General features: G+C 40.4%; 1 protein-coding gene across 1 annotated transcript in view; it reads left to right on the plus strand.

The window, feature by feature from the left end:
- Window positions 1–22,102, plus strand: part of LOC129769061 (transmembrane protein 165) — a 37,518-nt gene extending 15,416 nt beyond the window's left edge. Inside the window, exons 2-5 of the mRNA XM_055771072.1 lie at window positions 3,269–3,673; window positions 15,886–16,356; window positions 21,287–21,575; window positions 21,637–22,102. Of these exons, the coding sequence (XP_055627047.1) occupies window positions 3,269–3,673; window positions 15,886–16,356; window positions 21,287–21,575; window positions 21,637–21,728 (1,257 nt within the window). The 3' untranslated portion in view covers window positions 21,729–22,102. The remainder of the gene's footprint in view (window positions 1–3,268; window positions 3,674–15,885; window positions 16,357–21,286; window positions 21,576–21,636) is intronic.
- The last annotated feature ends 242 nt before the right edge of the window (window positions 22,103–22,344 follow it).

Raw genomic sequence — 22,344 nt, forward strand, 5'->3', positions numbered from 1 at the left:
AGCTTGAAATCTTCTCGATACAGTTTTATGGGCCTACCACAAGGCTCCTGCCTAAGCCCCCTCTTGTACAGTTTTTACGTCAATGATATAGATGATTGTCTAACTAGAGACTGCACGCTGAGACAACTTGCAGACGATGGAGTTATTTCCATCACGGGTACTAATCCCGTCGTTCTGCAAAAGTCGTTGCAAGATACCCTGAACAATCTGTTCACGTGGGCCCTCAAGCTGGGTATCGAATTCTCTACGGAGAAAACTGAAATGGTCGTTTTTTCTAGGAAGCACGAACCCGCCCAATTCCAGCTTCACATATCCGGCAAAACGATCAAGCACTCGATGTTTTTCAAATACCTTGGAGTATATTTTGACTCTAAATGTACCTGGGGAATACACATTGCGTATTTGAAACAGAAATGCCAGCAAAGAATCAATTTTCTCCAAACAATAACCGGAACATGGTGGGGTGCCCATCCAGGAGACCTCATTCAGTTATACAAAACAACGATATTATCAGTGTTAGAATATGGCAGTTTTTGCTTCCGATCAGCTGCCAGGATTCTTATTCTCAAGCTGGAGAGAATACAATATCGTTGCCTGCGTATAGCTATGGGGTGTTTGCATTCGACACATACGATGAGTCTCGAAGTTTTGGCAGGAGTACCCCCGCTTACTCTTCGGTTCACAGAATTATCCTACAGATTTCTCATCCGTTGCAAGATCATGAATCCATTGGTGATTGATAACTTCGAAAATCTACTCCAACTGATTCCTCAGTCAAGTTTTATGTCTTTATACCATGAGTACGTTACCCACGACGTGCACCCTTCACCAGGCATCTCCAACTAAGTTTGCTTCCCATACTTTTGCAATTCCTCTGTCATTTTTGATCTGTCCATGCGACAAAAAATCCATGGAATCCCAGATCATCTACGCTCCGATTATATTCCGCCGATATTTTGGGCAGAATATGGGAAAGTTAGATCTGATAAAATGTTCTTTACTGACGGTTCATTCATAAACGGGTCCACTGGCTTCGGCATCTTCAATGAAAATTCCAGTGCCTCTTTCAAACTCAAAGATCCTTGTTCCGTGTATGTCGGTGAACTGGGTGCGATATACTACGCACTGGGGATCATTGAAACATTGCCCATCGACCACTATTTTATTTTTTCAGACAGTCTCAGCTCAATAGAGGCAATCCGCTCAATGAAGGTTGATAAACGCTCATCTTATTTCCTAACTAGAATAAGACAACTATTGAGTGTTTTGGTCGAAAAATTATTCAAGATTACCTTAGCATGGGTTCTCTCTCATTGTTCGATTCCGGGGAATGAGAAAGCGGACTCGCTAGCTAAGGTGGGCGCTTCAGAAGGCACACTTTTTGAAAGGCAAATTGCTTATAATGAATTTTTCCACATTCCTCGTCAGTACACGCTCGTAAGTTGGCAGCGCATGTGGAGTGGTGATGAGTTCGGTCGTTGGTTACACACGATTATCCCTAAGGTCTCGACGAGTGCATGGTTCAAGGGATTGAATGTAGGTCGTGATTTCATTCGCGTGATATCTCGGCTTATGTCCAATCACTACAACCTAAACGCGCATCTCTATCGCATTGGGCTCGCAGCAAACAATCTTTGTGATTGTGGCGATGGCTACCACGACATCGAGCATGTTGTCTGGTCGTGTATCCGGTTCCATACTGCTCGCTCTCAGATCTCTAGAGCACTGAGAGCACAAGGCAGACAATCGGAGATCCCCGTCCGGGATATCTTAGGTAGCCGTGATCCTGATCTTCTGCTTCATCTATACCTGTTCCTCAGAAACGCCGATGTCAACGTTTAATGATGTTTCCTTCGTTGTGTCCCCGTTTTATATCCCTCCTATCCGATCAATAAACTTTTACTTAGTCGCGGCAATACATACACACACTCTTTATAGATACACGGGCCAAAGGTTGTGCAGTCCACTGATCATTCAACAAGAGCCAAAGGTTGTACCGCTCATGACAACTCTACATGAACTGATGATTGCGCCGGTTAGTGACCATTCTATCCTGGATTCCTCGAGTCGAGAAAGACGCACCACGCTAGATATGAGGTACAGACTAGGGGAGCGTTGCTGATTAAGGGTCAGCTGCATCCCAATAGGAAGTATCCCGTGTCGGGCACACGTACAGAGCATTGGAGACAGCAACATCCGAAATACGAAAACACTTGTAATACTAACCTCGAGCCAACCGCGAGTAATCGGTTACATATTACTAACATAGATAATAAGAAAAATTGTCAAAGTATTGAACTCCCGGCCCCGTGAGGCTAACGCCATATGAGCCTTGATAAAAATATATATTTTGGAAAAAAAAAATCGCCAGTACGTATATTTCCGAATAGGAGAGATTCTCGAGAAGACAAATGAACTCTTTGGGGTCTCAGCCACCATACCTTTTTCGCCGTTCTGGTCGTTTGTCTGGCCTCAGCCACCACAGCAAAGAACTATACTAATCTTATGCTTTACGCAACAATCAGTTCAAACTTTTTATACACGAATTTTAATGTCTAGTGAACTAGTTCACGAATTAAAACGGTACTTCTATGAATGATAAATAACAGTAATCAGTATAAACAAAAGTTGTTACCCATGCTTGAGGAAAGGCTGAAGTTGTTCTGTATGTTCAAACAGAAAGATTAAAGACGGATGACACCAAACTATTTTTTTTGGTGATATATGCGAAACCCAGGGCTGCATTTTAGGGACTGTTTCGAATGATATCAGACGAAAACAAATTTTTACACATATTCTATATATGAAAGTAACCCATTGAAACACATGTTTCGTACATACTTATGTGAAGTTTACAAAAAAAAATAATCATGTTCGTCTTTCATAATCTCACAAAGTTATATATCACTGCTTTTTCAAGTAAAAATAATTACGACCAGTAAGATACCCATGTTCACATTTAATACGACCGCAAAGGGTTAAAGAGAATGAATCTGGATTGCATCTGTTTCGAACGTTGCTTCTTTGCCTCCAAATTCTGTTTATGAATGTGAATTTGCTAATAATACACTTCACGAAGGTTACCCAATCGTCATGAAATGATTCGCAATAATGGTTTGTTCTTACGAAAATCTTTATTTATGATTGGGTACCTGAAGCGATGCTATCACCGAAATCACAATGTGTCACACCTTGCAGTATATTACTTTACATGTGTTTACATTTTTTAATATTATTAACGATACTTTTATCATTTCTTTTTCTTCAGAAACTAGAGGACGGGAGCAGCCCCGGTCCCAACGAGAACAAATCGGGAGGGGCTTTCTCCTCGGATGTGGGCTTCGTGCACGCATTCATCGCCTCCTTCTCGGTGATTATTGTCTCGGAGTTGGGCGATAAGACGTTCTTTATCGCCGCCATAATGGCCATGCGGCATCCCCGTCTCACCGTGTTTAGCGGTGCGATCGCTGCGTTGGCCCTGATGACGGTGTTGTCGGCCGTCTTCGGAATGGCTGCCACCATTATCCCACGTGTCTACACGTACTATATCTCAACAGCACTGTTCGCTCTGTTCGGTTTGAAGATGCTCAAGGATGGGTACTACATGTCCGCAACGGAGGCCGCCGAGGAATTGGAGGAGGTGCAATCTGATCTCAGGAAACGGGAGGATGAGGTAGGTTCATTTGACCACATCACACTAAAACTGCTCACCATCATTGAGGTTACCCTACTATCGAGGACAGTCGGAGGATTTTGCCCCTTTCTTCTATCTATTGTCACTAACATTTTTTTCCTAATTTGCGAAGTTTTTTTCGGTTTGTAATTTACGTATTAACGGCAGGTTATTCGTTTGGTATAAGTTATCTTTTCGTCGTGTTTTGTTTCCCCATTGGGAACAAGTGCTTTTATCTTCCTTGTCGCAACCACAGCAAAGCTTATCTTATCAAATGATATTTATTGAGCAGCGCGGTAATACGAGTACGATTATCACAATTTTCGATCGTTTTTGATTATCATTCCACGTAAGGTTGTAACGTGCAAGGCGGTGCGCTGTCGCTATCCGTTGGCAACAACCACTTTAGTAGCGACTTGAGAATGAAAATGAGAATATCCCGAGATACAGCGGTGGTTTTTTTTAGGAAGTAGATAATAACTCGGTGTGATTTTGGTTGGGAAATATGACTCATGGAAAGAAAATTGCCGACAAAAACGAACGGATCCGGGCGATTCTGTTGTCATACATGTTATGAATAACGGTGTTGTTCATTATTCATTTGAAAAACTGGAGTTGGATATATCGTATATTAATCGGACATTTATCAAAAACATATATGAAGTCTAAAAGGTGTTCATGACGTATTCTCAAAAATTGAGCAATATCATAATTATACCATTATATTGTTCATCGCTATAGCAAGGGAAATATCTGAAAATCTGAAAACCTCATTTTTAGTACTTCATTGTGTAATCTGCGGTGATCATTTACTTATCGCATGTGGGAGGTGGATAAAGTTCAAATTTACGGGATTCTCTCCATTCAATGAACTTTAAATAATATTACGAGGTTCGCATTTTGAGAGTAGAGGCAATAGAGCAAAAATCACTGGAGGCACGGATAGCTGTACTAACCAAAGCCCAGAAAATCACCGATTAGTGTAGTGTCAAGCACTGACTCAGATTGATTGCAGCCGACGGAGACTTCTTTTAGAAAGATAATAGACATTAGACATATGCCTTGCTTTTTCATGGATATGTTACGTTTACTTTAGCGCAATTTAGTTGATCGCTTCCGAATAATAGGATTTTCCCAAATACAACATCTATCCGTTACTGCAACCACTTGTTTGCATAAAAAAATTTCCGCCAGCTATCTCTTCTAATTGGGAAACAAATAGTAGTCCGAGGGTGCCATGTCTAGAGAAAAAGGGGGATGTGAAATGAGTTGGAAACCTATTTCCGTTAACCCTTTGCGGTCGTATTAAATTTGGGCATGGGTATCATACTGGTCGGAATTTTTTTTCCTTGAAAAAGCAGTAATACATGCAAGATTATGAAAAATAAACATTTGTTTATTTATTTTATGAACTATATGTATGTATTTACTCAACAATGTATTTCAATGTGATGTTTTTGTATAAAAAATATATTATTTAATTCGTCTTCGTGCGAAATCTTTCGAAATAGTCTCCAAGAGTAAATCATATGAAGTATAATCAATACATAATTTTATTTTTATTATCCGTTGAACATGAGACACTTTTGCCATTAATGCAATAAATGTATAATTAATGCCAGTAATGTGTATCCGGAAAATATCAGCACTTTTCAATTTTAACAAAAAAAAAATTTACTGATTATTCAGATGACATAAGACACTTATGCAAACAATTATTCTCACTTTAAAAACAACTACTTCAACATAATTCAAACTCAAATATTGATTTCAACGTATCCGAAACGATCAGAACTTTTCACTTTAGATGAACAAAGATTTTGTCGCTTGAGATATTTATACGATTATTCAAACAACATGAGACATTTATGCAAACAGTAGTTCTGATATTTATGAACAATCTTTTCCATCACACCAAAGTGTTACAATGGCTAAATTCTGCTGTTATAATTTTTTGTCCCACATTCTTATGCATTCAACGCACTGTGCGTTATCTTGTGTGGTCGACAACTTTGTTTGATACTGAGTACCGTTATCTATTACTCTTAGGAACACCGTAATGATTCGTGAACAGGTTCATTAGACATCAAGCTTCGTTTAGGAAAAGCATTAACTGATACTTGGTTGGGTAAAATATATGATTAGCATGGTTTCTTGCTGTGGTGGCTGAGAGCAGACAAACGACCAGAACGGTAAAAAAGGTATGGTGGCTGAGAGCAGACAAACGACCACAAAGAGTTAATTTTGCGACCACAACTGCTGAAGCGTGAGCTGGTGCTTTGTCGTACTGAAGAAAATAACTTGACTTCCTCGTTTCAAAATAATGCCAAATACAAAAAAAAAGAACGCTGAAATTTGATGTATGTTTTCCCAAGAGATAGTGCTAATTAAGCATAACCTCGATTCATCTTTTCTAAAAAATAAATCAACGATGCTGAAATGACAAAATGATCCACTAAAACTACCTACTTTTACGTAGCTTTGACTGGAATACCGAATAGTTTGAAAAAGCTTTTAATATTGGAACACTTTGATTTCGAGTGGGAGTGGATTTGTTTGCGCCCATCTCTGTATATTCGTTTTTTGAGGTTATAGGAACTTTTTTATTTCTTTCAGACGCGAAACGGTAAAAAAACAAAAATGACAGCGTTTCATAAGTATGAAACCAGATGGGAAACTACAGGGTCTTTCAGATTAAACGCTCACGCAACAAATTTTAGTAACTTCTACAAAAGTGAACCGATTTTTATTTTTAAAAACGAAAATTTTAGGACATTTTATTTATTTTTTTAGGACGTTTTAAACACGTGATCAAAATTATTCATGCCCAACTCTAACATTACAACTTCGATGTTGTTTAAAATTTGAGTTATTTCGTCTTTAAGTTCCTACAAATTTTGTGGCTTATTAACATAGCAACGGTCCTTCACGTACCCCCATAGGAAGCAATAGACGACGAGAAATGTTACAATCGACGGAGCTAAAAAAAATTTATAAGGAACTATCCGATTTTTTTGCGTGAGCGTTTAATCTAAAAGACCCTGTATTACTCGTTTGGAAAAATAAAACAAAATGAAGTAATCAATTCCGCATGATCTACAACAAGTTCACAATTCGTAGATCATCCTTAGTTCTCAATCAGTTCAAAAAATCTATCCGGCGTGCGTTCGTCCAAGCTACGGCATGTTGAAGTTTGTATTTTGTTCCATGCGAAGAAAACTCTCCAAAACTATCATAATGCTTGTTAGCTGCATCTCAGATAGTCGTTCAAGATAGCTTGATAAAAAAGCCGATAGCTTTTAAATGAATACGAATGAACGGTCAGGAATACAACGAAGTACTGTATTTACTGCTATTTTGATAATTAATGATAATTGGGTAACCCGACATGATCGCTTGAATCGTCGGCTGCAGGCCACGACGGCATGCGTGGTGTGATGACGAAGATAAAGAGGAACGGAGGGGGCGTAAACATGTAACTAACTCCTGGACTGGTTAGTCTCGCCAAAAATGGCCTAAGCAGTGCCGCAAGGTGTGATCTCAATGAACTTATTACTAATATTAATTGATTTTACATGCAGATGCGGATAAAAATTTAACAATAATACAGTAAACAATGACCCCAAGCTGCTGGTGGGGAGTCCGCTCCGTTCGATGTCGACTACTCTTGTTTCCTTGTAGCGAAAGGGAGGAAACAAGGTTCATTGATTTGGATCACAATTTTTTGTCTAAATTTTCAAATACGAATCAGTCCGTCTTTTTTTAAAGAGCAGTGTAACGATTCTTGAAAGATCATTGCCAAGGGCGTCACGAATGCTCCAGCTGATTCCGTAAAAGTTTTGGTGGTTCTCATATTTCGGGCAAACCATAATGATGAGTTCGATCGAATTGCGGACCCCGTACAGATCGCAAAGGGGGTGAAAGGATCCCCAATTGAAGTAGTGTGATATGTTGCGGTGGCAATCCAAAGCTGTTTAGCTGCCAGTGAGAGGTTGGAGTGTGACACCTGTTGCAAGATTTCGTTTGTTAAGACAGTCAGGTGTGTCTCCTCATCTCCCCTTGTTTTTTGACGAGGAAGCTCACAGTTTTGGAGACTATCGCCATGTCCACGAAGGGCTCAAACGGGTGTTGTACCGATGTTGCTGGTGTTGATGGTAGCAGGCCAGAAATAGTCCGCAGTGCATTGTTGTAAATCAGTGATAGAGTTCTACCTGGATTCTGAACATTCTACGACAGGGAATACGGTCGTTGTAAATTTTGATTCCCGAATTGCAACCTTGGCGTTGACAACTGCAGACCACCATGTGACCACCCTTCGGTAGTATCCGAAACAGACTGTTTAACCTTGCTGTCTATTCTCTATTCTCCCAGTGTCTTTAGAATTTGTGGAATCCAGGTTCGGTTGTATGCCTTCTCCAGAGCCAAGACTTCCATCTCCATGAGTTGTGGAATCTTTAGGGTTTCAGTAAGGGGTTGTATCTAGGACACGGCAAATATTTGTTTTTTCCCTTCCTCTCTTCTATTCTTCCTCTCTTCCTCTCTTTCTCTCTTTTTTACTTCCTCTCTTCCTCTCTTTCTCTCTTTCGCCGTTTTGCTCTTCCGCTTTCTCACTTTCTGTAAAAAAAACTGTTGACTTGCGACTTCTTTCGAAATACGTGTTTGTGGCCATTCACGGTCGGCAGGTAAATTGCCGTCAATCCAACTTCCTGTTTTCGGTCAAGTAGGTGATGAGCCGTCGGTTCGCCATCCTCTCCAGGGTATTGGATGTACAGGAGATCAAGGATATTAGACGAAACTCTTTTACGAAATAGCTGTTCTAGCCGACTTTAGGGGTGGGTATCACAATATTGTGTTTCCTTTTCGCTGCGAAATCGTGCTTCACCCAGAGGTTGTCCATTTCTTAATCTTCTTGTCCTCAGACCAACAGTGCAGCGCTCTCTTCCCAGCGTTGGGCTTCCGGTCTAGGATCTCCAGCTCTCCAAGGTTACACAGTCCATTAACATTGTACTGTTGTGTACTGGTATGTTGATCTGTTTTCTTTTGGGCCTCGCTGACTGTTGATGTCGTGGGGGTTGTTTGGAGAAATCAGACTATTGGCTGTGACGAGACCCGATGGAACACCCATGAAGCACCTGGAAGGGTCTGGTGCCCAGCAGAAATGAAGGTGATGTAGTTGACAGGGGACCGGAGAACCCGGCTATAGCTGGTAGTGAGTCTCAGGCTTTGTCTTCATGCGTCGTAAATGACAGCATTGGACCGTGCTTCGACTGGCATGGACAGAACACCCGCACTATCAGTTGCTGAACGCAAGTGAAAAGAAAGGTGGACAAAGATCAAGTAGCTCACCAAGTGCTCATCCCTCCGACCGGAAATAAAACATGAGAGATTTGTTTTGTACTCGCAGTGCAAGTGCAGTGCAAGTTTGTTTTGTACTCGCAGTGCAAGCAGTTGGCTGTTCAGGCTTCCCTCGACGTTACTAACTTTGACGAATTTAAAGCGATAACTGTCCCTCTTCTCGTATGGTTTACATTGACAGAATCGACGTATCCAAGCAAGGAGAGCTGTTCATTTTCTATTCCTGCAAACACGAGATATGGAAGGGTATACATGCAGACCAAATCCCGATCGGTATGTCTGCGGCTTCGTTGTATTCACACCACGATTCTTACGGATCTATCGGGTTTTTCATTAAGAGCGCTACAAAAGTTTTTTTTTAAATAAAATAAAAACGGTTTTGGATATCAATGAAATTCTTTATTAATGTGAAAGTACATTTGAGGCCATTATGTATGGAACTCGATTTCTTTTGCATGGCTACCACGGGCACGTTCGCAAAAGTCCAGAAGCTGAACCCAATTTTCGACGGTTTTCAAGCATAAATCAGCCGATACTGCTGCAATTTCACGTTCGATATTCGTACGAAGTTCATCAATCGTCGCTGGTTTGTTGGCATAGACCATAGGCGACCGAGGCGGCCAATTGACTGGACCATTTCGTGAGATAACACGCTCACCAAACATGGTTTTCAATAAATTGATTGTTAAATTCCCTATGTGGCTTGTGGCGCCGTCCTGTTGAAACTACATATTGTCCAAGTCCATATCATCCAATTCGGGCCAAAAATATTCGGTTATCATTGAGCGGTAGTGATTCCCATTTACAGTAACGTGCCAGTCTTGATCATCACCAGTGTTTGGATTTCGATCAAAATCGAATGATACACAATGTGTCATGCAAGTAACCTCTCACGAACATATAACCAAATATGAGAGGATCATTCAGATACATGTATGAATGATAGTAATCACTTGTGTTACACTAAATGATTAAACCAAGCGAGGAACGGAGACTGTTGTTTGCATATTCGAGCTGTATCAAACAACGCAAATCATTTTCGAAGCCTGCATACAAGTTTGAACCCCGATATATGGGGGCTCTACTAAAGCGAAACCCACTGCACAGACAAGTGCAAAGCAATAAATGATACAAAAAAATTACGTCATCATTCGGTCAACATTTGCGGAGAGCAACGAATGAGAAAAGAGAGCGGTGTTGCTAGTAAAACTATGCGGTCTATATGAATATACATATTTCAAGGGATAGCGGCGTTAAAAATGGACCCATTCCCTGTCTACCCATTCCCTTAGCCTCTATTGAGCTAAATAATCATATAGTTTGCACTCTCTGAGACTTAAAAATCAGGATCTGCTATATTAGATGAATATGAATCATTCGCTTTGCGTAGTCCGTACGATCCTGCTGTTTCATAATGCATGGAGAGGTCGATATGCATATGTTAGATGCAAAGAAGAAAATAAACCTTCTGCACCGAAAGCGTATATGATGGTTTTGCTTGCGTGTCGGTGTATCATGAAGTGCGATCCGATGCAGAATTGTCTCGTTCTCTTCTGTGTCGTGATTTGCAGCATGTAATAACAAAAGAATGTCGCTGGGGGAAATGATTTGTGTATGATCATATTTGAACGAACGAAAGCGATTTTTTAAGTGAATGGATCATTTGGCAAACACTGATCATCACGGAAGAAGTACGGGTCAATGACTCCGCCGGACCATAAACCGCATCAAACCGTAATTTTTTCGGGATGCAATGGTGACTCATGGAGTACGTGTGGATTGCTGCCTGACCAATAACGCATATTTTGCTTATTGACGAAGCCATTCAGTCAGAAATGAGCCTCATTGCTGAAGATGAGTTTTCGATGAAAATCTGGATCATTTTCAAGTTGTTGCTCAGCCCAATTCACGAACATACAACGCTTCTGGTGGTCAAGCGGCTTCAATGCTTGCGCCAATTTGATCTTGTGAGGATGTAGGCCAAGATCTTTTCGCGAAACTCGTCACTACGACGTCACAGTGATGTCCAACGCTTGAGAACGACGTGAGAGAGACTGATTTGGGTCTTCTTCAATTGATGCGCTAGCGGCAGCAATATTCTCGACACTCCGAGCACTTCTTTGTCTCACTGGCATGAGAACATTTTTGCCCAGCGTTGCCAATGTTCCAGTTTAAACTGGATTCTTCCAGTTTTTTTGCTCGATCCAGTCAAACAGTTAAACCTTTAAATCTTCCAGTTTTTTAAAATATTGTCCAGTTTTATACAGTTTGTTATATGTGTGCTTCAGTTTCACCAATTTTATGTGAAATAAATTCATAATGCATAAATATTATCCCTCCCTCACCTTTTCTATTCCTTGGCTAATTTTGTTTTTTGACATTTTTCGTTCGATCGATCCAAGATGTATTTACTTTGGATCCATCTTTCTTTTCTTAAACACTCTCGGTGTTATTTTTCTCCTGCCTGCACTTCCGAATTCAACACGGTTAGCGCGCGGTGCATGTGGTGACTTCCCAAGCAGCAACGTGCTACATTGTCTTTGAGTTTATTTAAATATTATATATTCTAGGTTCTCCAAAACATTCTGAAATCCAGACCAATTGATCTACCATTTCAACAACGACTGGTGTAATGTTCATAACAAGAAATCTTACCCTAATTGGTTCATAGAGCCTGCGTGCTATGCTGAGTTGAGTTTATACAAACATCAGGTGTTATAGGTACTCCAAATCATTCTAAAGTGCAGAAAATCATAGGAATAATGTTCTCCATTGACTTTAATCGATATGAATATGGAACCCAAACAGTTTTGCTTCCGTTTACATCCGTTTACATCAATCGACCATTTGACGAAATAAAAATCCGAAAGTCTCATGTGTCCCATTTTGCGGCAAAGATTATCTTCAGATAACTTGAAAAGGACAACCTGCACAGTTAATTGGACCGGCTAAATATTCTATTATTTATCGCATCTTTTTCAATAGAAAACCAATCGCGACGGTGAGTTGTTAACTGTTAAACACTTGAGAAGGTATCTGAGAGAATTCTAAAATAAATCGTTCCGGCGATATACAAAATGTCATTCATAGCGAATACACTCCATGAAACTCCATTCGCGACTGCGGAGAGTAATCATTGGAAAACCTGAGAAGATAACTGGAAGAACTCTAAAACCAATCGGACCGGGAATATATTTCGTTATTCATCTACAGGGTTTTCCATTTCGGGCTTCCGAAAGTATACAGCCCTGCGCTGACAACCGTTTGACATAGCTGTCAACCAAAGCGTCATATCGTTAGTTGAATGTCTGCCATTTTACAATATGGATCGTTTTAGCATCGCACAACGTGTTAATTTTGTTAAATTATACTATAAAAATGATGAAAAACCGGCAAATGTTTTTCGAGCATTACGGACGGATCGTCATGGAAGGACTACAGAGCACACAATCGCTAATGTAGTGCGTAAATTCGAACAAACTGGATCCGTAGCGGATATTGTGAAACCTGTGCATCATCGTAATGTGCGTTCGGTCGAAAATATTGTTGCTGTTGCTGCCAGTGTGGAGGATGACCCGAATGTTTCGATTCCATGGCGTGCTCAGCAATTGGGCTTGTCAAACACATCATTGTGGCGAATTTTGCATTTGGACTTGCACCTACATCCATATAAAGTCCAACTGGTACAAAAATTAGAGCGTGGTAACCATGGAATGCGTCGGGCACACGTTGATTGGGTGAACGAACAACAGCAGCAAAATGCTGAATTTCCGCATCAAATTTTCTTCAGCGATGAGGCACATTTCGAGCTCGGTGGCTATGTGAACACCCAAAATTTCCGTATATGGGGCTCAGAAAATCCACACGTGATTGTTGAGAGGCCATTGCATCCGCCAAAAGTCACTGTTTGGTGCGCATTATGGTCTGGTGGAGTCATCGGGCCGTTTTTTTTATTGAAAATGAGGACGGCGAGACGGTAACTGTGAATGATGAGCGCTATGGCCGCATGTTAACCGATTTTTTTTTGTCACAAATTGAAGATATGGATACGGATGACATGTGGTTTCAGCAGGACGGCGCCACGTGCCACACAACACGACCGAACATGGCCATATTGCGAACGAAATTTGAGGGACGCATAATTTCGCGTTTTGGTGATGCCTATTGGCCGTCCAGATGCGATTTGAACCCGCTAGACTTTTTTTTGTGGGGTTATGCGAAAGACCGTGTCCATGCCAACTCTCCACAAACTCTTGAACATTTGAAAGACAACATTCGTGAAGTTATTACCGAGATACCGCCCCATATGTGCCGAAAAGTCATCGAAAATTACCTGTTCCGGATCAAGGTGTGCGAGAAAGCCCTAGGTGGACATTTGAATGATGTTGTATTTCACACATAATGGCATGAACCAAACTTTAATTTGAAATAAAAGTTTCATCGAAATTCGAATTCTAATTGTGTTTTATTTCAATTTACTTACGGAATTTAAAGTTGGAAAACCCTGTATATCGAACTTCAATCTTAAAGGGGGAGAGTTATTTTTGGAAACTTGAGAAGCAGAGAGAACTCCTTTAGCAACAATCGTCCTGGAAAAATGTTCCATGTATGATGTATGATGTATCACGTTTACGCTTTATAGAAAATAATTAATCGTGACGGAGGAGAGTTTTATTTTTTTGGTAACATGAGAAGGTAAACGAGAGAACTCCTCTGAAACCAATATTCCCGGTAACATGTTCCGTTATCAATCGCGCGTACTCTGTATCGAACTTCAATCGCGACGGCGGAGAGTCATCTTTACGTAACAGCCATGAATAACAGCTATTACAACCGCCCTCCTTATGGGCTTTGGACCCTCTGCTCTAGTTCTCTATAGTTTTAAATTCTGTTCCTACCGTCATTTGCAGGTCGCCTTTTTTATACCGCATCCTTCGTGAGTGCGAAAAAGATAGCAACGAAGATGGTCAAAAAAAATCCTACAGAAATATCACAATTCGAGTTAGAAGGAAAAGAATAGAATATGAGGTTAGGTTCGATGTAGTGATCTTGAATCAGACACCGTGTCCCCAAGCCACTCAATTAATCACATTGTCGAGTAATTAATTTTTCAAGTTTTATCCAAATACAACCACTATTTCTAGAAGAAAAGATCCTCAAATATTGTTTTACAGCACTGTTCGTGTGGTGGGAAACGTTATTTTGATCTGCTCGAATGGTTTATAAATAATTTATTTTGTTATTTTATAAACTACCTTTAAATACTACAAGAAGTAAGTTCTATTTCTAAAGCACTGGAGTAGGTAAAAAAATTATTTCAGATAAATCAAAGCCGAACTTCCTAAAATAAAACAATTTTTTAAGATCCAGTTTTTTCCAGTTTTTTTAAGAGCCATCTTCCAGTTTTTTGAAAAATATTATTGGCAACCCTGACTGTGGCTATGGTTTCAATTTTTTTCACTAGACGCTCAATTGTTGATCTGACAGGACAATTATGACGGCCATAAATTGGACGTAGCGCTCCTCAAGTTGAGGCCATTCCGGTAGTAAACTTAAATAATCTCGACTCGTTGTTGGATCGTATATCTTTCCATTGTGAAATGGCAACTGGCAACTTACTGATGAGAAATGTCAAAAGAGTGGGAAAAAATATGGCGTCGTTCGCTGTTCCTATCGGTCTACTTTTGTAGCGTCCCTATTGAAATACCCGTTAGATTATATAACACATAAATCCGGATTGTACATGGCCAATAATCCAATTCAAGTAACAAGGTCCGTGATAAGAATTGTCCAATAAACCCATTTGAAAGTTTGTGTGCAAATAAATTTTATTTCATTGAATGAATACACAATCGACATGCATCATAACCCTTTTTGTAGTAGCTGCAAAAAATATTTTAAGTAGTGATCAACTGTAAAATCTGGCAATAGCTGATAAATCTGGCAAAAGCGCAGATAGTAAGTGCATTGGTTTTTCGAGCTGAAGGTTGGGGGATTCGAATCCCGCCACTGTCTAAAGTATTTTACGGGAAATTCGTTCGACATCCATTGAGCAACAAGTATATCGTTGTGCTTGTCACACACTGCATGATTGGATACTGGAAAGTCATAATTAGCTTCAACTAAGAACTTAGGAAGTGCCCCCTCTCTCTTCCCTTCTCTCCTTTAATGTAGAGCATAACCTATAAACAATCCCATTCTTACTTGGTATGAACATTATGAACATTGAAGGTGCATAAAATTGAATTGGATCACTTCAAACCGATACATACACCACTGATTTCTCGTTTGTATGAGAAACCCCCTAAGTCCACCAACTTTAAAATGTTATATACTAAGCTTAAACTTTCGAACTGTCATATAGATGGTTTTACATAATATGTTTCGGGTATGATAACCGAACCTGATAGTAACAGATAGACCAAGACAGTAACAGAAGACCAGGTTAAAATTTTAAGAAAAACTGTTTTTATGGACTTATGAGGTTTCTCAAACGAACGATTCAAATGTATTTTAATTCTTAACAGATTGATAGCTTTGTGGGTCTAATACATACACCTCGCACGAAACAACTAATTGGAATAACCCATTTCCCCTTTGATTCATAACGGTAATACAGTGCACCTAATAACACTTAGATCAGCATCTTTTTATTTCTCGAAATTCTTGTTGCCAATATGAACCTAATTTATGTGCCTTATATTATAGTTTGTGAAAAATGAAACCACACAAATGTTATGTTTTAACTCAAGCACTAGGCTCCTATATTTTCATATGCAGTACCGATGCAATCGAATAAAATGTAATCTTTCCTGTTCTTCATGACCCTCTTCCTCTTCTGTCCATGGCCGCTTCAGTTGATGCGCTCGTTGAACGGTAGCCGCAGAGAAACGGTCGAGCTGGTTCCCTTGAACGAAAATACCAGTAGCAAGGGCATGTCATCGCCGGATCGAAACGGAGGTAGCACCTTGAACGGATCGATTCACTCCCTTGTCTCGAACAACCACGATCTGCCACAACCACCACATTTGACAACGATTCGCATGTCGGCATCGGCATCCCAGCTGCAAACATCGAATCACCATCTCGCTAGTCATCATCTCAGTGATAGTAGTAACGGTATTAATAGGAATAAGCTCGCTTCATCCAAAAGTCTCGCCGTGACGATCGGCGAGCAGAACGAACAACGCCAACGGGCACGATCTGGCCTGCTGGCCAATGGGACCGCAGCTGCGGGTGCCATCGCCAATGGAACCGTAGCCGGGTTGACTGATGAGAACGATAATACGACACCGGGGTCGACCGGTTCCCACAGCCACAGTAAACGGGTTAGCAAAGACTACCACGAATCACTCATCATGTGTCTAACGAAGCATTGCATTTCAGTACCCACCACCCCCATACTGTTTTGTCCCGTTATGTTTTGCTCCACATTTGTTTCGTCCCCTATTCACTGCTCTTATCTGCACTCTGTTCCTTTTTTTGTACAAGTCACTAACATACAACCCTCATAGAACCGTGATAACAGCATGTGTCCAACGGATTCCGCTGATGAATATGTGCAATAAATATTCATTTTCCTGATTTATTTTTGGAGAAATTTCACCTGCAATATTTACCCATCTGCAATGATAAGTCTACTAACACACTCGGGTATTTTGAAACAGAAACAAAACGTGTGATAATCTTAAACCCTGCAAACGTTGCTCAAATTAAATCTGTTTACACTGACAATAATTACAACTATGGCTTCGAGATGAGTGCCTTTCCGAGATAATTCACCGGTCTATAAACAAAAAGTCTAGATTGACCACCTGATCTTCTATTTTATCACGTGTATATGCGTCCTTATGGTTATTGGTGGATAAACGTATTTCGCACATTCTTATCGTATAATGTAGGTCAAGAATACTGCTGAATAATTCTATTTGTGTCTATTTTATGTGACCGCCTCCAATCTTATGTTTACAGCAGACAAAATAAGCCACCAAATAAGTCCCAGGTATATCATCATCTATACTGAATGTATTTAAATGAATTCGGAAACCCGATACAGAGGATGCTCACAAAAAGGTTCCTTGCTCATGAAAACCGGGTTTGTCGTCTTCAAGAAAGACCTCTTTCGACAAGTGGATTTTTAAAATCATGAAAATGGACAAAACAAATGATGTATCATAATAGAGTCGTAGTTGGAAGTAAGAAGTGAGAAAATTCTGCGCATTTGGATTTGGGCTGTCGACAGTCTAGTAATATTCAGCATGCTGTGTAGGTTGTTTACTTGCATTGCGCCATTTAAATACTCCGAATCATCCAAAATACATGCGTTCTGAGCATCAGTGTACCTCAAGAGCAAGTCCCACTACATGGTTAGCTCTTGAATTCTAGAGATTTTTAGCGATCAAATGAAAAAAAAAACTTTTGCCAACATACAATAATTGTGCTCGTAACAATTGAACAGTAGCAATTAACAGCATCTTCGAGATAAAGTTCAATCGTGCTTTTTCTACGATCAATTACATAGCTATGTCATCTGAGAGGTTGGGATTCTCATATGAGTATCGCTAGTCCAACAATATTTTCGAACATTATGACTTCAGATATATTTTTATTGAGACTAGGAAAACTCTACCAGTCGTATCTAAGACGTCGTATAAGGCTCATCACCCACTAAAACCAAATCCTCTTCTAGTAGCATAAATCCCCCTGAGAACACATCCAGGCGACTCATGCACTCCACCTGTCTTACACGATAACTTGCGTTGTTTACACCCTTTTTCTCTACTTTTTCTATCTACGTATTTTTTTGCATATCGCATACATTCTTCGTTAAAGCACCCGTTTACCGGTAAAATGCCGATTAGGCAGTGCCCTCCAACTTGACGCGCATTCCATCACAGTTATTCTCGTTGGATATGCACCGGTTAGGAGGTGCCCTACGGAGCGAGTCAAACGACCACCCTCGCGGGAATTCTTACTATCGAGATGTGTACCGATTACAGGGCAGTGTTTCTTCCACATCTCCATCACATTCCTCTGGTTCCCTTCCTCCTATAGCATTCGCTGTCCTGTGCCAAGATGTTATCGATGGGGACCAACCTGACTATGACACAAACCGCTTCCGATGATATGGTTCTATACGCACTCGCAACTTGCATCACCATGAACCGGTACATGCTATTCAGCCTCCTTTTGTTCCGCTGAGTTTCTAACGCCGCGATCCAGGCTGGACCCTTGCTGGCTGGACCCAGGCTAGTGTCGGTGAGAAGACACTAGCCAAAAGGTGTCTGTTGCTGCTGCTTGGGCTAGAATTGTTGGGCATGATTCTCGCCGGTGCATTGATTGTCTTCTTTACCTTCTTACAAGCGTAGTCGACGTGACTGTTGAAGTTTAGTCGATCATCAGTTAGCATCCCAGATATTTTAAAACTCACTTCGAAGTTATCGAGTGCCTTCCATTGATGATTTCCGCCCGTTGCACCGCCCTGTGGTTACTGACAATCAGCATTTTCGACCTGTCTTTTCTAGTTTGGGCAATAGTATTAGTTTTTGGATCTTTCATCAATCTGCAGAGTAGCATTCGTTTGGACACTTCTGCATTGCTGTCCTAAACATATCATGAAATGCTAGGACTGCTTCTTTTAGAACTACATTAAGGATTCCATCTGCTCCAGGCGTTCCATAGCTGCTACTAGCACCACATTACACACCTGCCACCGACACCGCGGCATCGATTCCATCCTCTTTATATGGCGTGGATGGCCAGGTCGTCGAGTTGGGCTGCGGGAATAACCCTTTCACAATGATGTTTAGTTTATCACATTTCAGAGGTTCGGTCCCTGAGTTTCGTCTTCACCACTCGTTAGGCTTTGCCTCTTAGATTGACATCCACGTTCCAGCATAATTTTCTGAAGCAATTAGCAATTGCATTTGCTCCGCTTTGCCGCTCGTTCAAGGATGGACCTGTCCACTCTAAACTCCACTCTCCGCTCTTCTCTAGTGACGTTGCTTGCCCGTTGGAAACGTCTTCTGGCTCTCAGGCAGTTGGCCCGAAGCACGTCAAGTGCCTCACTCGACCAATAGATTGATGGTCGCTTATACCTACACTCTGTCCATCTTCTATAAGACCACCTTAAATATATTTCGTTGTAACACAAACAGTTGGAATTTCAACAAGATATTTTCATATATTGTTGAACACTTAGAATAAAGTATGTTTAACGTCAATTTCGTTGAAAAGAGTCGCGTGTATATTTATTGGGCCTAAATACGAGGGTCGTTCAAAAAATAAGTTTCAGTGCCTCAGAAATCACGGAAAAATAAAGTTAGGACAAAAAACAAGGTGATTTTCGTAATCTACGTTTTATTCTCCATTTTTCTAAATAATCGCCGTAACGTTCGAGGCCTTTTTCATAGCATGGCATGAGTTTTTCTATTCCTAGCGCGAAGTGCGTGGCGTCCAACTTTTTGAAGTACGATGTAACTGCGTCACGAATTTCTTCAGTGTTATAGAATCGTTGACCACCGAACGCCTGTTTCATCACCGTACTTCAAAAAGTTGGACGCTACGCTCTTCGCGTTCGGAATAGAAAAACTCGTGCCACGCTATGAAAAATGCCTCGAACGTTACGGCGATTATTTAGAAAAATGGAAAATAAAACGTAGATTACGAAGATCACCTTGTTTTTTGTCCTAACTTTTTTTCCCGCGATCTTTGAGGCACTGAAACTTATTTTTTGAACAACCCTCGTATGATTATTTCAGTTGTCCAATTTCTATAAGACCATTTCAAAATTAATAAGTATTATCAATGAAAAATTCAGAAAAATCGGAAGATTGACATGTCAATAATTGGTAATCTTGCCATTTCGGTTAATAACCTGGAAAATTCGTGTTGGAATACTATTTACCAAGTTCTGCAGAACAGATTTCTCGATAGTTGCTCATGTCTTCGAAATTGCAACCTTAAGTTCATCAACCTTGGTGTACTGCTTTTCCTCAGCGTAGATCCTGCATACTAGGGACCCCCAAATATTTTTAACTGGATTTAAGTCTGGAGAGCGAGTCGGCCAGTTCAATAAATCTTTGGACCTTAGGACCTTTGGACCAAGGTTTTACCGAGACGGGACAATCGCGCTATCAACCCTCACGCCATTTCAGGAAGATGTTACCTTTACTTACTCAGGGAGCCCTACAGGGATCAAGATCCGAAGTGCTATTCTAGTGACTTCAGATATTGATGCATACGCGTGCTTTACATACATCCTATTTTAGAAGCAGTTGACTCGACAATAAGTTATTGCTATGTACATGTTAATCAATTGCTCTATTATGATCGATACAAGAGACAAAAGTCTCTCTAACGGATAGAGGTATGTCCACTAAAGCTTTTACATTATGATATTGTGGAAGACTGCATACTACAGATACTAAAGTTACAAAAAACTTTGCGTACATATTGAATCCACTGGAACTGCTGCAGCTGGAGCAGCTCAAACAAACAAACAAACGAAAGAACATTCCATTAACATTTTTGTCGATCACTCGAAGTGTATGTAAACTTGAAAGCATACATTCTTTCAACACTACATCGATGCTGTGACACAAATTGGCAAATGAAAATATATCTATCTGCTGTATCTGCACCTATATGTCCACACGATCAGTACCAATATATACACTACATTATATCATACAATATTCTTCTCATTCGACATTGATAAGCTATCAATCGTATCACGGGAAAAAGTTCATTCTGATTTCGGAAATGATCGATGTCGGTGTTATTGGTAAAGCTTATCTCGCCATGTCTAATCCCTTGTTTGTTCGTCACATTGTAGCATTGCTAAAACAGGAATATCACGAACAATTGTTCTTCGTCAAAAAATTCCCCATTTGGAATCATAAAATAAAATTTCTAAGATCTAACAGTTTGGGATATAAATAAAAAAAAGAAGGCATTGGAAGCAAATAGGAAAACAAATCTGACTAACACACGCCGAGATGTTCTAATACCATCTTTTGAACACACGAATAAGAAACATCGTACTTTTATTATATAATCGTTTTGCTTCAGTTCATTGCTCTTTTTATGCTTTCTACAACGTCTGTCCCTTCAGTTCAACTGCTTTCGTATTCTCATTCCGTTAAAATCCCACATTCCACCGCAGCAGTGCCGGTTCTTCAAATGAATCATCCCCTATACATTTCTGATATTATATTAACTCACTTTTCTTGCCCACATCTACACACAACGATCCAGCTGGAAAAAGAAACCTCCGCTGCGCACATCCAGGACACCGAAACGGGTGTGATACGGAAGAACAAGCAGCGCAGTGCGCTCAATCTCTTGATGCGAATCTTCATGCAGGCATTTACGATGACCTTCCTGGCCGAGTGGGGAGATCGATCGCAGCTGACCACCATTATCCTTAGCGCTCGCGAGAATGTTTACGGCGTTATCACCGGTGGTGTGATTGGGCACGCGATCTGCACCGGTCTGGCTGTAATTGGGGGGCGAATGATCGCGCAGAAGATCTCTGTAAGGACTGGTAAGTCAAAAAAAATGTGTAATTTTGAATGTTTCGAAATCACACCTCCATTTTTTTCCAGTGACTCTCATCGGCGGTGTTGTTTTCTTGTTGTTCGCCGTGAGTGCACTATTTTTCAGCCCCGAGGAGGATCCAGTGGATGTGTCGCCTTAGGAATCCGGACTGTATAACAACACTGCGTCTAGCACTCTCTGAAAAAGGATGTCCTCATTTGTGTATATTTTTTGCATTAGCTACAGTAAAACGTTTCATCAAGCACAAGAGCCCACATTGAGTCTTGTGTTTCGCTGTGTTTTGTGAAATTTTCATCCATTTGAAGTTTTTTTTTTTTGAATTTTGTACATATTTCATCCACGAACCGTTTATAAGACTTCGGACTAAGGAAATGGTGTTTATCAATGACCGTCGTCAGAGACTTTTTGTAAGATTCAACCAGGAACTGTAACCTTCCTTTAAAGCTTATAAAATAGAGCAATCAAAAGATAGAAGAAGTGTCTATGGAGAGATTCTTATCTCAATTAGCAAAAGTTGTTTAGATGCTTCCATCCGAACGTTCCCTTTTAGCAAGTAAATGGGCGCTTCTCATACAAAGGTCTAGATAATGGAACATGTTCTGTTCTGTTCTTTGTTTTTAAGAGGCTTTAAACTTTGCAGTTCATTCGAATATGTGCTGAAGTGAATCTTTATTGCATTTTAAGATGATAATATCATACGGATTTTGGGTAGAGGTGAATGAACTGCAAAGTTTGAAGCCTCTCTAAAACAAAGA

This window comes from Toxorhynchites rutilus, chromosome 2 (assembly GCF_029784135.1).
Source record: "Toxorhynchites rutilus septentrionalis strain SRP chromosome 2, ASM2978413v1, whole genome shotgun sequence".
Classification (NCBI taxonomy): domain Eukaryota; kingdom Metazoa; phylum Arthropoda; class Insecta; order Diptera; family Culicidae; genus Toxorhynchites; species Toxorhynchites rutilus.